Genomic DNA, 16,352 nt, shown 5'->3' on the forward strand with positions numbered 1-16,352 from the left:
CCGTATCCCTGCTTTATCATCGTCGTTATTATCATTATCGCTATTGACACTTTTTTTTTGTTTTGTATTTGATTTTATTTTAATTTACTATTATCATCGGGCGGGGGCAATAAGAAAGGGCCGTCCCTACCCCATCCTCACCCCCCGGCTGCCCACGGGGTCACTAAACGCCCTCTGTGCCCACCAAGGGCACCGGGCAGCCCACGCTGCCAGGCCAGGGCAGGGCCCAAGGGGTGATGCCGGCCCAAAATGGGAGCTTCCAGGTGCAGGGCTGCGCCCTGGCCCCACTGGGGTTTTGCTGGGGTGACTGGTTTGCCGCTCCAGTGGGGTAGGAAATACCCAGCGCTGCCACGCACCACCCAGTGCAATGGCACAGCCGATCCCATCCCCGTGGCTAGGGCAGCCCTACTCGACGCCCGTGCGCCCACGCCGCCCCGACCGGGCGGGCAAGTTCTGCTGCTCCCCGGGCCAGTGGGCTCAGACACCCCATTACCATCCCTCTCCCTCCATGGGCGGCCAGGCTGGCTCAGCACTGGGGTGAGAGCCAAACCCGGCTGGCTCCCGTGGGACCTTGAAAGCGTGGCGACACAACCAGGACCTTGTGCAAACTCGCTGGGCTGAGAAAACAGCAGCCCTCCCACACCCCAGTTTCTAAATCCAGCAGCACCTTGGAAAAAGATTTGCCTGGTGGGGTTCAGCAGGGGCAGGGGGGAACCAGCCACCTGTATCTGGAATGGCCCCCGATAGCTTTGGGTATGGAAAAAAGAAGGCATTTACAGAAAGAGTTTAAAAAAATGAAACTGGCAGAAGGGGAATAACCTGTTGCAAAACAGCCCCAAATTTCCTCCCCCTGCCTGGGTTTGGTGCACAAGCTGGGGCAGCAGCAAGAGGACATGCCGTGAGCGTTGGGGGGGGGGGCCACACAGCAAAAAAAACCCAATTCAGACTCCACGGCCCATTGTGTAATGCAGACAGATCCTCTTTGTCTCTTTTTTTTTTCCTCCCTTTTGAGCCCGTTTTTAATTCCGGCCTCAATCTCTGCCTGGCTTTTCCACAGCAGCTCTGTCTTCCACTGCACCGGTCGCCCTTTTTCATCCTTTCCTGCGACTTCTCAGTGTTCTGCGGGCAACCAGCTGGGCTGGAGGACATCTCTCCTCCCCAGTGGCACCTTTATCTCTAGCCATGATGATACCAACCCTGTGCCTAGTCCTGGGGACACTGGAGGTGGCCCTGATGGCACCTCCCCAGGCTGACTTCACCCTGCCATGGATTAACCCCTCTGGGAGGCTCAGGGGATAAGCTGGGTGCTGAGCCACCGGGCACTAAATAGGGTACACAACCCCGGTCAATCCGTCCCCTCCCCTTAGGAGGCACTTTTTCAGTCAGGGAGGGAGCCAGTGGTGGTTCCCGGGGTATTTGGGGGGGTGTTGGGCTGGAGCGGGTTTGTCCCCCCTTACTGCACCCCCAGTGCCGTGGCATGGTGACGCCAGAGCTGTGGGTAGTTTTGGGTGGGTGTGGGAAGGGCAGAGATAAGCAGCAAATGGCTGGGAGCTTGTGCCTCAGTTTCCCCACACCAGCAGTGGGGGTTTTCAGCTTTCTGGGGGTCACCAGAGCACCACCATGCTGGGGAGGTGGGGCAGAAGGAGCTTGCTAACTGCTGGAGTTTGGCAGCTCTTGCTGGGGAGAGGTAGGAAAAATCCCTACCCTTTCCTAGAAGGCTTTGGAGGGCTGAAGTAACATGTTCAGGCACACAAGGACAGGCCAGGGCTGGGAGAGCAGCCCTGGTGGGGGAGATCTCAGCTCATGTCTTCTCCACTAGGCCAACCTTTTTATTTAAATACCCTTCCTGTCCCGGCTATCCTCACAGCCTGCTTTCCTGGTGCACCATACCGCTGGCTCCAGTGCTGCCGAAAGCTGACACTGCACAGTCAGAGCTACATGCCAGCCCCCATATTGCCCTCAGCAATGCACCAAAACACCCCAACCGAGACCTCCCCCATCACACCTGTGACCCCACATCATCCACCAGCACCTCGTCCGGGTGGGCTGCCCCGGCCAGGCAGCGTCCCACTGCCACCAGCACCTTCCCCAGGCGACGGTCTAGTGCCCGCAGGTGGGGCTCGGCCAGGACAGGGGCCAGAGGGTCCGTGGCCAGCGCCTCCCGCAGCAGGTCGCTCAGGCGGTAGGGCTGCGTGGCCAGCAGCTGCAGCCGCAGGTAGGTCGACTTCTTGATGCTGCCGAAGATGAGGAGGGAGAGGCCTCAACCCGGGGAGCTTCTCCCCAACAGCAGCTCCAGGGCGGGCAGTGGGAGAGCCCCTTACCTGCAGCATTGCCAGAGGGGGGCCAGGATAGACAGTTCGTCGCGCGAGTGCGTGCCAAAGCTGGGGGGGGAGAAGCCCACCAGTGGTCATCAGGGCGGCATCACCCCGCAGCTCAGAGCTCAACGTGGGGCACATTTCAGCAAGACACGCGGAATCCTCCCACCCTTTTGCTGGAATTGCTTCTCCCACCATCACCCCTGGCTTTACCCACGGCCGTTGTCCAGATGGAGCAGGAAAGTGTCGTTCCCAAATTTCTCAAAGGTCTCATAGTGGTGCCGGTCCATGTTGCCTGCAGCGGGGCAACAAATTTGCCATTGGGTGGTGGCCCAGAAGGTGGGAGCAGGGACATGGAGCACCCTCCTGGTGCAAGACCAAAACCCAGAGGCTGGGGAAAAGGTCTGCGGGCATCTCTAAGGTGCCCATCTGGTGGCTCTGGTTGTGGGGGGCCTCCAGGCCCCTTCTCATCCCAGCAGCACCATGATGGGACAACAGCATCAAATGAGCAGAAGTAACGGCAAAGACATGGCTGAGTGTCTGGGGACGAGGAGACAGGAAGCTCTCCATGTCAGATGATGGCAGGGGGGGACGGCATGGGGAGGAAGAAGCAGCCCCGAGGACAGGAGAGGCAGCGTGAGCCCAGGGGAGCATCACCACTGGTCCCAGCTCCCCAGGGGCTGCACATAGGATCTTAGCAGGAAGGTGCTTCCTGTTCCCAGGGTGTTCATCTGGGATCTCCCTGGCATCTCTCCTCTGGCTTCTGCCTGGGATGTGCCCTAATGGCACAGTCCTTTGCTCTCATTTTGGCTAAGAGTGCAGCTCTTTGGCCGACAAACCTCGCAGGGCATGGTACCATGGGACACAGAGCTGTTTGGGCCTCTCAGTCCTGAGGGGCCACTGCAGCCCCCAGTGCCAGCATGGTGGGGCTCACCCATAAGGAAATCAAGGATGGTCATGTCAATGAGGTCAAGGAGGCGATGGCCCCTGTTGTAGGGTGGCGTCTCTCGCACCTGAGCGCAGTAGTTGGGGTTCAGCTCCCACCTGTGGGCAGAGGCCAGGGTGGGGGACAGAGCTGTGAGACTGGCTGTGGGGCAGGCCCCTGCTATCCCATGGCTCTGCTACCCCGTGCCCCCCATCCCCCCCATGCCCCGGCTCACTCAGCCTTCTTGCTCTTGTGGTAGGAGCGGCGCCAGGGGCTGCGCCAGGAGCGGCGTTTGGCCAAGGTCTTGTCAGGCAGCAGAGTGGCCATGGAGCCCTCCAGCCGGTCCGGCTTGCCGCAGAGGGCATGCTCAGTGGAGCAGTAGTAGGAGCACTCCCCGTAGAAGCAGACATTGCCCGCTGGCCATGGGGACAAAACAAAAGTTGATGAAGAGCAGGAAGGCAGCAAGCCTGCTGAGCCCATGCAGGGTGGTCTGGCAGGTGGCTGGGTGAGGATGCTCCATGCACCGTGGCCACATGCCACCAGCAAAGCAATGGCAAATGAAGGCCTTGAGGAACAGACCTCCACATCAGGAAACCCAGCAGGAGCTGGAGCAATCCCCGAAGGGACAAAGGGACAGTTTGCCCTGGGCAGGAGCAGCAAGCTTCAAGTGAGCTCCGTGCAGGTGGTTGCAGGAGAGGATGGACAGCATGAAAGCTCACCTGGGGAGATAAAGAATGTCTTGGCCAGTTTCTTGTCGGTGGTGATGTCACGGATCTCCTTTGTTATATTGACCAAACGGCCAGAAACTGGGGGGATTCGTCGGAAATCCAGGATCCTGAAACACAGAACTTGGGACAATTTTTTGCTGACCTTGGCTGGTTTTCACAGTGAGTTATTTAAAACCACTGTGAGATGCAAGTATCCCTTGCAACAGGAAGCAAGAGGTGGGATGAAGAAGCAGTTTCTCTGCCACTTTGCTGTCACGGGAAGGCAGAGTTGGATGCCAAGCTTGAATTCACCTGTCCAGGTGGAAGGCTGCAATCTCTGCGTTGTGCCGCTCAAAGTCCGAGAAGTAGAAGAAGTCAATGGGGGTTTCCTGGTCCCGGGTCTGCCTGGTAGGAGAGGGGAGGGTGGGGACTATGGCCATGGACAGGGTCATCCTGACTGTGGGCTTGGCTCCAAACCACCCCTCACCTTGTGTCCCTGCTACCACTGGAGACACAGCCAAACCCAGTCTCCTCCAGTCACTCCCTGCTGGGTGGTGCGGCCCCAAACCCCCAGCCAGGCCCTCATGCACCCGCTGCTCCCAACCCAAGGGCTGGGAAGCCCTCACGGACTGGAGGATCCATGGATCGTCTTCTTTCCACCACTGGAGGTCACTACCCCATCACAAGCTGCACCCAGCCTGCCAAGCACCACCAGGGAAGGCGAGGGGAAGGGAACCCTCCTCTCGCTTCAGTTTTGGGGAGGGGTGGGGTGTTGAAGCAAGGCAGCACATGAGGCATTTCTCAGTTTCTCCCTCTGTGGTCTTCTCTAGCTACTCCTCACAACCTAAGGGGACTGTGAGGGTGGGGTACAGGTTTGTCCCCAGTTCTACTCACTTCATGGGCTTGAAGAGGGCCTGTCCGTAATTCGGAAATGTCATGATCAGTTTAAGCTGGGTCCCGCCGGACTTCTGGACTGAAAGGGGATACAACGGGGATGAGGAAAGTGAAGAGCAGGCATGGGGGCAGGGGTGCGGGCAGGGGTGCAGGCAGAGAGGTGGTACCCGAGCTGACAATCCTCTGTGTGGCCAAGTCCTGGAGGAGGGTGGGCATCAGGGGGTCCCGGCGGGGGTACAGCTCATAGCGGTTGATGCCAACATGGAATTTGAGCCAGGTAGGGTAGGTGTCATAAGCAGTCTTCTCTGTCGGAAGGAGCGTCTCGGCTTTACTGCTGCTGACCCTGCAGTCCGACAGCCACCGACACCCCAACAACAACAACATAGTTTAGTTAGGACAGGACAGGTCCTCCGTGCCCAGGCCTTTCCTGGGAGCCAGTGCACAGAGTGTGAGGTGGGGGCAATGCCCAGCACAAGCCCTGGATGGTGGCGAAACCCCCTGCCCTGTGCACGCTCCTTAGGGCTCCTGGCACCTGGGCAGATCCCACCCATGGCTGGTGGTCAGGAAGATCCACTGGCACGGCTGGAGGAAGCTCAGTGTCTTCCCTTGCATTCCCCATGGAAAATCCCCAGGCTGATCCTACTCATCCATGCCTATTTCCCTGCCAGTTTGTCTCATTATTTTCCCCAAGGGATTAGCTCCTGGGAATACAACTGGCTACACCTCTCCATGTGCTCATTGGGGATACACACGTCCATAAAACAGGGGTGGAGGAGCAGGGTCTTCCCAGCTGCCCCTGACACCAACCTGAACTCCCACCCTCAATATCCATTTCCACTTAGATGGGTTTATTGCACATCCCTGCCTTCTCTGGGAGGATGAGTTTGAGTTAGTGCTATCCTTGTCTGTAATGCCAGCAAATTTGCAGTTTGCTGGCATTTAAGGGGGTCTCTGGGGAGTATCTGCCCTGGCTCCGCACCAGCACCCACTGGCACTGCAATGGGACAGTCCAGCCCAGGACATCTATAAACTAAATCCTCATTTCTCTCTCTAAGAAAATGCAGACTGTGCCCTGTTTTCATCAAACCAGACCTATCTTCCATAGTTATCCATAGACGAGGTGGTGCTCAGAGACAAGGCAAATGCCTGCTTGTGGAAACCAGCTCTTAAACCAGCTTTTATTCTCTCCCATTTTTAGCAGCTACCATGTCTGGAAGGTGTGCTTTCTGTAAGGAAGCTGCTACGTGTTATCAGCGCTAAAGCTTTTAATATCTTCCCTCCTAATTAGAGGTTAGTAGTCCAGTGATAAAAATAGGCAGCCAGCAACAGTGAGCTCACCATGCAGTTGAGCCTAAAGAGGTCAGGCAACGTCCTGTGAACTACAGGACAGGAATAGTCTCATGGTTAGAAGTACATTGTGGGCTTTGCATCTCCAACATATCCGGAAAGGGGATAAAACTGGTTAGAAATCTGGAGTGAGGACTTCCTCATACATACAGAGAGAGACCAAAGGCTAGAGTCTGTACTGGGGAAGGAAAGGAGGCAAGGAGATGACCTAAAAGATACCCTGTGTAATACAATGAATAATTCAAGAGTTTTGGCTTTGCTGTGTGCTACAGGATTCTGGGTAGCAGCCCAGAAACTCAGGGCTAAGAGAGGATTAGAGGCACAAGAAGAGCACACTCTGTAATTGGGGCCCCTCTGGGGTGGGATGCTGGTTTATGAAAGGAAACAACATGTTTGCTTCCTGCCACTTGTCCCCTCAAACACACATATCCCCCAAAAGGCAGGGCTGAGGTATCTCCTTACCATTCATCACTCCTGCTGCTGTGGAGGCTGAACTTCTCCATGGGGTTGATGACAAACAGCTTGTCTTTCTCTGTCACCTCTGGGACCGGGATGTTGTAAAGAGGATGCTCAAAGAGCGCTGCCAGCTTTGATCCCTGGATCTGCCCTGTGTTCCCCTCTCTGGTCTGGTGCTGGACCCCCGGATCTCCAGCCCTTGCTTGCAGCCTCACTCCCTGCGGCTGGGAGCTTTTCTCCAAGGAGCCGTTGCTGCTGCTGAAATCCTGAAGGATTCGCAGGCTCAGCTTTCTGGGGCCAGCCAGCATGGGGCTGCCTGATGGGACACCCGAGGCTTTTGCATCGCAGACGCGGGGCCTGCAGGCTGTGGGGAGAGCCAAATCCATCGCCACGTGCACCAAGAGGGCCAAGAGCAGGAGAAAGAGGAGGCTGACTTTAAATTTCCTTTGAAAAAGTCTTTGCAGCCAGCACCGCATCCTTCCTCACCCAACACTCTCAGCAAAGGGTGGGCACCCACCTGGGGCTAATAAAGAGTTAGTGCAGCCACTGCCTCTGCAAAAATAGGAGTGAGGTGTCCTGGATTTAGAGCATCACAGCTAAAGAGCAACCGGTGCAAGGGCAGATTCGCAGGAAAGATCTGTCACTGCAGCACCTCACGGGGTGACACTGCCAGGCTGGCAGCAGGATGGGTCTGGAGTTTGCAGCAGGCTTTATCATCACTGATAAGGGGTGAGTTGGCACCACCAAGGTTAGCATGAACAGGGCAAGTTCCAAATCAATAGCCACAAGGTTGGCTCAGGGACAGTAATGACGGCAGATAACCCCCACACCACTCTGTCCCTCTGTGCTATCACTTGCATGGGGCTGCAGAACATTTATGCAGGGTGTTAAAGTGGTTCTGTGCCTCGGCAGCACCCACCCTGCCCAGCACTACACAGCCCTATTCCCCACGTCCATCATACCTGCACACTTGTAATCCAGGAAGGTTTTTGTCCTGATGCTCAGCCAGAGCAATTTTATCACCTTCCCCCACCCATTCAAAATCACTAGTACTCAACCACCCTTTCTAAACCCACCCAAGTTGGGTAAAGCAAAGGGGATGTGAGTATCAACATCACTGGGAGGGGAAAATCTGGGCTGCCAGTATAAGGGAGGGCTGCCAGGCAGGTGAGGTTCACGGGCAGAGATGCTCCCAGAGCCTCTGAAACAGGCAGGGGAAGCAGGCCGGCGGGAGTGGGGATGCTGCCTGCTGCCTCAGGCATCAGCATGTTGGGCAGTGGGACCCATTGAGCCCTGGGGAGGACTGGCAGCTTGTGGAAGGGAAGGGCAGCCCATTTTTACAAGAAATTCACTTTTCCAGTGACACCCAGGGACACAGAGATGTGTCGTGTGGGCAGAAATGGTTGGTGACTTGTAGGGAGGGAACTTTGGATTTGCTAAAGGACAGAGAAACACAGAACTACCCACAAAAAGCCTGGGGCCTTGGGTACAGAGTCCGAAGCACTGTTTTTCACCTTTGCGATTTCCCAAAGGATGCAGAGCACATGTGAAATCCCATACATCACACGGTCCTTTCTCACTGTGTGATATACCAGCAGTCAGCTTGGACATCCTCGCTCCAAGCCAGGAAGGGTAAGATGAGTGGTGGGCAGGAGGGGGTACACTGGAGACCCCCTCCTCTGCTGCCATCCCTGCATACCCTCTCGCTCGTGCTGCCCTCTCTCCACAGCCCTGTGCCAGCTCCGTCCATGGCGGGCTCGGCTCCCGCCCAGGCAATGCGGTGAGAACGCAGTGTTCCCGGTGTTCTCCGCTTGTGACAGTTGCCTGGAAACCGCCTCAGGCTGACACCATCAGCTGCCCCAGATTCAGCCAGTCCCGCGTTCCCTTCCCCACGCCTTGCACTAACAAGATGGCCGATGGGAGCCGGGGTGAATGGCGAGGAGGAGGAGGAGGAAAGCTTTCCAGCCTGGCTGGTGAGCTCAAAGCCCTGCAGAAGGAGCTGGGTGGAGGGGAGCAGATGGCTTCCCCGGGGACGGGAACACGGCGTCTCACTCTGGGAGGTTTGCTGGATCCAGTCCGGACATACGGCTTGGAAAGAAGGCACCTAGGAGGGGCTTGTAGCTGGAGCACAGGATCGTTAGGTCATTGCTTAGCAAAAAAACCCCATCAACAAAAACCATGTGCTAACCGCTTACAACAAAGGAGCTGAGCTTGGCTTCCAGAGCAGGGCCACAGATTTCTTTATTCCAGAGCCAGCCTTGGGAGACCAAGGGGAGAGGGACACCACCCAAGGGGGATAGAAACCTCCCTCCCATACCCTAGAGCCAGATCGGGACAGGGGCCCTATGGGCTGAAGCCACCCTACTGACCAGAAGTCCCATCCCCTGGCTAGGGGAGCTTGCATTGGAAAGTGGAGGCAGGGGATATTAGACAGGGCACTTGCCACCACTAGCACTTTAATGCTGGCATTAAATATTAACCAAAAGATTTTTCAGCGAGTCAGACACAAGCCCGAAGCAACTGGGAAGAGCTGGAGAGCTTCAAAGCCTGACAGCATGTTGATGTACCTCGTTGCCATGACATCATCACAGAGCAGCAGTTTTGTTCGCACCTCTTTCTTCCCATCTCCCCCCGCCAGCTCTTCCTCCATCTTCCCAGCGCCTTCCCCCCTTCCCAGCAGGTTCAAGTCACCCTTGGGGCAGAGGAGGAGCTGTACATCCGAGGACACTTCCATTGCTGGCACCAAGTCAGGGCTCTGCAGCAGCTGATAATGATGTTGCCCATCTCCCCTCAGCAGGGAGGGATGAAGTCATGAAGCACAGCCCTCTGAGCTGCTATTGGAGCTTTCCGGGACAGGCGGATAGAAAGGGTCATTTTGGCTTGCACTGATGCATCACCCTGCGTTTTTCATCTCCTTTTCTACGTCTGACTCAGCCTGATGCTTTGATGGGTAATGGCAGCAATATGCAGGGGGCAAGAAATGAGAGCGAGAGAACACACTATCAAGTCACCTGTTGCCAACTTCCCCAGCTTTCTGCTGAAAATTCATAAGGTAAAATCCTTCAACAAGGGACTGCAGTTTTATAGTCAGAAGCAGACAGGCCCTAGAATTTCCAAAGCATCAGCCACAGAGGGGTCTCTTGTGGGAAAACACAGGAAAATGGACCATCTCCAATCCATGAACTATACTCCCCCTGAAAATTACAGGTATGCTCAAAAATGGCTAGTTTCACAGCAAAAGGAGGGCAAAAGTCTTTCTTCTAACACACAAGGGCCAGCACAGCATGGCTCAACTTGCAATAGGCAGGAAAATTGGTCTGTCTTATTGCCTCAGAGAAGGAGCCTCACGCACAGCTGAATTTTAGGAAGCTGAGGTTTATGCTTTCATGTACGGCAATAATGACAGGCATGCAAACCAGCTAAGATGGTTTTGCTTCTTCATGGCAACTTGTGGGAAAGCTGTTACCCTTGGAAACAAAAATAGCTTGCCGCTCTCCTGTGAGCCACCTTGCACTTACCTTGGGGGAGTTACAGTGTGGGAACTGACGTGCTGCAAATTCACACCTAGCTCACCTCAATCTGTTTGCAGGCTCTGGCTTTGAGAAGGCTGGGGAGCAGTCAACATTCACTTCTGGCCAGTGCAGGTCATGGAGACATTAGCTTTGGTCAGCTGGTGACTAAAGAGATAATAAACTGGCAGTGAGGCCAAAAGATTGTGTGCTGAGGTAAGCAGCTCCCTGTGATCACCTGCAGGTCACCGCAACCCTGCAGAGATGCCCATGACCAGCATGTCTGCGCATATGCACACAGCAGTTAATTATTCATTAGTGTGAAAGAGGCCCAATTAAAGCAACTATGGTATGGCTGAGGGTATCATCATGCTCCAATATAGGACATTCCAAAGATACTGGCTTTACCTTTTCCTCTGAACATACAGGAGGTAAAAAGTTGTGGAAGAGGAAATCATCTTTTCCACCTCCCAGCTGCAGAAAGTGCCAGTCAGTAGTGCTATCTTCCTGTAAAGGCAGCCAGCTGAAGTGAGACAGAGTAACCACACCAAGAGACAGCTCAGAGGATTTGGACTCTTCTACACTGCACAGCGATCCTGACACTGTGGCCCACTGCATCAGGCAGGCATCATGGTACCAACTACTTTATGATACCAGCTATGTGTCCCCTCCTGCCTTGTAATTCCCTTCCACCTGATCAATAAGGAATTAGGTGAGAGGACAACGGGTGCAGCCAGCACAGATGGTCCAAAATTGAAATAATTTTAGTTGTCTTCATACTACTCTAATTCCTGGCTTATAGAAGAGCTCCTGACATGATGAAATGGGAGGAAGGACATCTCTAGCATCACACTGAGGTCCAGAGAAGGAACAAAAGGAATTGTAAGACCCTCCACCAGTTTGATCCACCCCAGACACTAATTCAGAAAGGTCCTTCAAAACTGAACTATGGACTATAGGCATACAGCACAAGGTGCCAGTGGTACTGCTGGCAACATCCCGAGAGGAAACTGGAAAAATCAAGGAAGCCACAAATATGAGACCCCAAAGGTCAGAGCAGAGGCATGCTGGCTGGGCAGAGGACACACCTACACCCCCTTGCTGCTACTGCTTAGACAGCTGTGTGGACTGAGGACTTCGGCCAACAACAGCACTGTGGGCCTGGGAACCTTCCTCAGTATTGTGGCTTGCACTGATGAAAGGAATTGAACAGGGAGGGTGAGAGCACATCTGGTACCTGTAAGTCACCCAAGAAGCATGCAGGATGGAGACTTGTCACTGTCCTCCACCTGAGCTACACCACTGCTTGCTTACTTCCATGTTGTCTGAACTACTTCTTCTTACCCTCCACTTTGAAATTTTCATTTTAGAACACACAAAGAAAGGGACATTTTGCTAATTTTTAATTGTAAAAACACAGTTCCCTAGTTTTATATAAATAAGCCATATATGTAACATACAATTATGTTCATTCCATCCTCCAACATTGTCAGCTTTAAAAAAATGAGACAGGCTAAAAGAATGCAAGTCCAAAAAGACATTAGGCTGCTGATGACCAAGTGATATCTCACATGGAGCCTCCTTCCTCTACCAGCCTCCAAACAAGATGCTGAAAGTACACAGCACTTGCAACACCCCCAAGAACTGACAGGGAAGCATTTGAGCCTTATGAAGAGCTCTCACCCACTCCCCAGGCATCGTCAGCCGCCTGTGTTTTCATGCTATCTCAGTGTGCGGTGGGTGAGAAAGGAGGGGGCAGTTTGCATAGCAACTTCCTACACCCAGGCAGCTCAGCTGTTGTACCCTCCCAAAACAAGCAGGGAAGGGCAAGCCGAGTCTGCTTTCCTGGGGCCAACACCTCCACAGGCAGCCCGAAGGGAGACCCTTGGCACTGCCAGTTCTGTACTGACATCTCAGAAGAGGGAGGAAGAAGGTATTCTCAGCATTCAGAGAGAGGAGAGACAGGTGCTGGTCAGAGCCATACCACATGGTAGTGGGGAATGCAGAGAAGAGAGGACATGATATGGCACAAGTGGGAGGGAAAAAAAAAAACAACAACCAAACCATAGGGCTAAATAGCACCTTTCCTCTTTCGCTTCCTCCTCCTAGCATTGCTGTAGCGTCTGCAGTGTCGTGCGGTTACCTGTTCCCCACCTCCTTCCTGCTTTGGCTCAAGCACCAAAGAAAGAGCCACAGACAGATAAAAAAATCCCATGAGCAAGGACAAGACAGCTTAGCAAGTTTATACGCACAGACACACCAACTATAGGTATCCCACAGAACTGTTACATCAGTATGAAAAAAAATATTGACGTTTAACTATTAAAAATAAAGCCCCACCTCCAGACTGTACAAAATCTGTCAAGAGAAGGAAGAAATCTCTTGTATGCACCAAGTCTAGAACCTGGCCAGAGGTCAGGAGCACTTCCAGACACACACGGCCAGGCTGCCACCAAAGAACATGTACAGCAGATTCTTCACCTCGTGAGTGATCTCAAAGCCAAAACCTTCCCCAATCACCACATGCCAGGAGGACCCAAATTTCTTGTCCATCATCTCTTTGATCATCTTGGCAGCACTCTGGAGAATGTTAAGGAGGAGAGTATAGGGTGAGACAGAGAAAGCAGGGACTTTTTATGTAAATATCCCCCTAATCTCTTCTCCCTTTAATAGACTACTCAAGCCATGGGCAACAGGTATAGCAGCTGCACTGCAGGAACTGGGAGCTCCCCAGAGCCATGCCCAGAAGTAAAACAGGTCTCTCTTTCCAGCAGCCTCCAACACAGCATCCAGGGGAAATTAAAGAACTCCATCTAGCAATCACTTCTCTCATTCACATCATCTGAAGCAAGAGTTCTGGTTCAGATGCTGACGGAGTTATGCTGGGTGCAGTGAGCATAAGAGGAGATCCAGGTCACTAAGCTGCGACTATTTTTACAGGAGTCAATTTTTTTCTCCAGCTAATTACCAAAACACTGAAACTAGGATGACTTTTAAAAGTCTTGCTTCTCCGAGATCACACCCTGCTTGATCTGAAAAACCAGGAAGATTTTGTACTAAATGCAGTGTCTCAGGAGATAGGACAGAAGGAATCTCTGGCTTCATAGCTCTGCCTTGCTCCAACACAAACCCGCTCCAGCAACAACCATTCTGCCCTGTCCACAGAGCAACATGTGTTTTCCTTTATTGTTGGCTCTCAGAGTTAAGGTCAACCTTTCCAAAGACCATAACTTCTGCATCACCCCTCATTTACATGGTCTCAGCAATTTCATTCAGGAAGCTGAAAACCAAGAGGGAAAACTTAACAGACTGCACCTAAAGGTTCAAAGGCTTTAATGTACTCATCCCCAAAACAAGAGTCTTCACACGGTTCTGAGCCAAGCCCTCTGGACACAGGGCATTTTACAATCAGAGTGGAAGCATGTCATAGGCATGACAGGATCAGGAAGGAGGTAAGGTTTGGGAGGCAGCATTGCTGCTAATCTCTGCTTTCTGCAGGAAAGCAAAGTGCTATTACAGATCCTGCTGACAAAGGGAACCGAACCTGAGATCTAGCCAGGCTCTTTGCCACCTTCTACCCTTTCTCAGTGCAGAAAGAGAGTAATAGGATGTCAGGATCTGACTCCACTCTGCCCTGCACCCTAAGCCCTGCTCCTGCCGGTTCCCTGGGCCACAGCAGCTGAAAGCTGGCCATTTTGGGATTTGGCTAGTACCTCGTTGTTAGTGGCATATTTCTCACACGCTGTGACACACAGCTCCATAGCCTCTACACGCATCTCCTCCGGCATGTCCGTGTGCTGGAAAAAAGAAAACAAACAAAAGGAACTAAGCAGAAAAGTAAGCTAGACACAAGACAACAGTAAGTAGCCCTTACTTTTACATAGGCTATAGCAGTGGCCTAGACTGCTGGCCATGGGCAAAAGGCAGCTAGTCCCCATGACTGTTAATGTTTGTTTCAAGGTGGGGCGCATCAGCAGCAACATGGGCTTGTCCATACACCAAGCATTTCCATTGTTTCAAAGAACAGTAAATATGAAAATGGGTCACTGCAATACAAGTGATCCATTTGTTCCTTTGTCCCAACCGAGGAAGAATTCTTCTCCAAGATTAAGACTAGCACTAAGTAAGCACAGCTTAAAGGAGGAGAGAAACACATTTGTCAGTTTTTCTGTGTTAAGATGAAGGGAAAGCATGTTAATACTGCTCCAGCCAGAGTTCTTAATTATTTCTATAGGCATAACAAAGAAGTCTAAATTACATAGTCTTTTCTTTCTCTTCTGCTATCTGGCTGGCTAGTAAGATCTTACTTCAGCTTCTCTAGGGAAAAAAGCAAGCTGCATCCAGAACACAGGAGAGGGCTCCAATGGCAGCATGTTCAATCTATTAGATGGATCACAGAGGGAGGGAGGGGAAACAAGGTGCTAATGTTCCTGACAGAGGTCAAGGAGAGGGAGAAAGCAGCAGCGATGACTGCAATCCTTGCACAGGACCATCAGTACACATGGTCTCACAGAAACTACTCAGGGAGAGAAATTCTAGCTTGGAAGGTTGGTAAGAATGAAGGTAGAACTTCATATCTGTCACACTGATAAATTCATAATCTATCCTTGTTCTTACCCTAATCAGTGGAAAGCTGTGAAGTCTTTTATAATCAGCCTCCTCCTTTTTCCCCTCCCCGGTGTCTGCCATGGTCCTTCCACAGTGACCCCAGGAAGGGGCACAGGGGCTGCCTGGAGATCAGCAAGGTGCTACAGGGCAGACAGCCGAGAGGAACACAGCTCCGTGAACACGGGCAGAGCAGCTTCAGCAGGAGGGGAAACTTCTCAGCCCAGAGGACACTGTTTAAACAAAAACCCACAGGAAATTGAAAGAAAGCTTCGAATTAAAATAGAAGGCAAATAAAACTATTACAAAAGTATATTGCCCCATCTCAGTTACTTACTGTTTCTCAGTACCACCTTCACACACCACGCACTTAATCTTACAGACCATTAACACAAACAGATTTTAAAAATGTATCATTTTCCATAAATGAGGCTTCAAGAGCACAGCACTTTCCCAGAAGCACCAATCAAGCTTGTGGGAAGAACCAAGTCAGGGCACAGCTTCTGACAAGAGAGGGGAGAAAAATACATCAGCCATTATGTCTATTGATTAATTCCAAAAGCATCTTCCCAGGACACTATTATCTGTGATGGTTTCAAACTGCACATGACAAGCAAAGAGTTAAGAGCATTTTAGGAACGGGATCAGCATACATGCGTGGACAAAAATGTTTAACAGGAACATCTTGGTCTGCTTTGTGCACTTGCTCCTCATATCCCTGAGCATTTGTCAGCTGGGGAGGACCATATGGGAAAATGCTGGACCATGCCTTTAGGCCTAATTACCAACCAGCCTCTACTTGGGCAACAGAGGCACAGCACTGTCTGACTGGCAGATTCAACCATTTCACCCTCTGGTTCTCTCATCCAGAACAAAGCACCTTCCTCTCCTACCCAGAGGAAGCAAGGGTGATTCCATATTATAGGAAAAACAAAACAAACACGGTGTCAGACAACACCACACTGATCAAGCATTTATGCCAAGCGTGTAGAGCTGCTGGCTAAAGCACCAACTCTGACAAACCACCATTTCTCACACGAGGGTCCACTGGATCTGAAAGAGTCCCCACCACAAGCTCCAGAGGACAGAACAGCCACCTGGCTGGGACCAGCCTCCCGCAGCACAGCAAACCCCGGGAGTCACTTCAAGGCCCAGCTTCTCCCCGGGATGCGCCCAGGGCCACAGACCGAAGCAGGCCGCCGGGAGCTCTCCCAGGGGCCGGCGGCCGTTTCCCCGGGGAGAAGCTGCCGACGGGTGGTTGCATCGGTTAAAAATACAGGGCAGGGAGGAGGCCTGGGGCAGTCCGCCAGCCGTGGGCCCGAAAAGGCACGCCACAGCCCCGATGGCGGCCAAAGGTGGAGGACAGGGAGCGGAGCCACTGAGCACCTAGCGGGGGGAAGAAGGAGGTGAGGGGCACGGCAAGAACAAGCTCCCCCGCTCCCTCTCCCCGCACCGCCGCGGCACCACCAAGGGTAGTGGGGCTGAGAGGAGCGGCGGAACACAGTCCGAGCAGGCCGCACGCTCGCCTCCCTCAGCCCCACAGGAGAGAGATAAGGGCTCGGCAAGCGGCTCTAAACAGAGGGGAACAGAGGGG

General features: G+C 52.9%; 2 protein-coding genes across 2 annotated transcripts; both read right to left on the reverse strand.

The window, feature by feature from the left end:
* Nucleotides 1-1,975: 1,975 nt before the first annotated feature.
* LOC113475964 (extracellular serine/threonine protein kinase FAM20C-like) lies at nucleotides 1,976-7,120 on the reverse strand. Its single transcript, XM_026841198.1, has 10 exons — nucleotides 6,651-7,120; nucleotides 5,009-5,184; nucleotides 4,842-4,920; nucleotides 4,260-4,352; nucleotides 3,960-4,075; nucleotides 3,476-3,656; nucleotides 3,250-3,359; nucleotides 2,529-2,610; nucleotides 2,322-2,381; nucleotides 1,976-2,234 (listed from the first exon to the last, which is right to left on the reverse strand). The coding sequence occupies exons 1-10, from the start codon at nucleotides 7,118-7,120 to the stop codon at nucleotides 2,000-2,002; spliced, it is 1,602 nt and encodes a 533-aa protein (XP_026696999.1). The 3' UTR covers nucleotides 1,976-1,999.
* A 4,419-nt stretch (nucleotides 7,121-11,539) lies between these two features.
* Nucleotides 11,540-15,705, reverse strand: DNAL4 (dynein axonemal light chain 4). Its single transcript, XM_026841028.1, has 3 exons — nucleotides 14,771-15,705; nucleotides 13,867-13,950; nucleotides 11,540-12,733 (listed from the first exon to the last, which is right to left on the reverse strand). Exons 1-3 carry the CDS (start codon nucleotides 14,840-14,842, stop codon nucleotides 12,569-12,571), a joined length of 321 nt encoding a protein of 106 aa, XP_026696829.1. The 5' UTR covers nucleotides 14,843-15,705; the 3' UTR covers nucleotides 11,540-12,568.
* Between the last annotated feature and the right edge of the window lie 647 nt (nucleotides 15,706-16,352).

Source organism: Athene cunicularia (assembly GCF_003259725.1).
Source record: "Athene cunicularia isolate RWA chromosome 1 unlocalized genomic scaffold, athCun1 chr1_part2, whole genome shotgun sequence".
Lineage (NCBI taxonomy): Eukaryota > Metazoa > Chordata > Aves > Strigiformes > Strigidae > Athene > Athene cunicularia.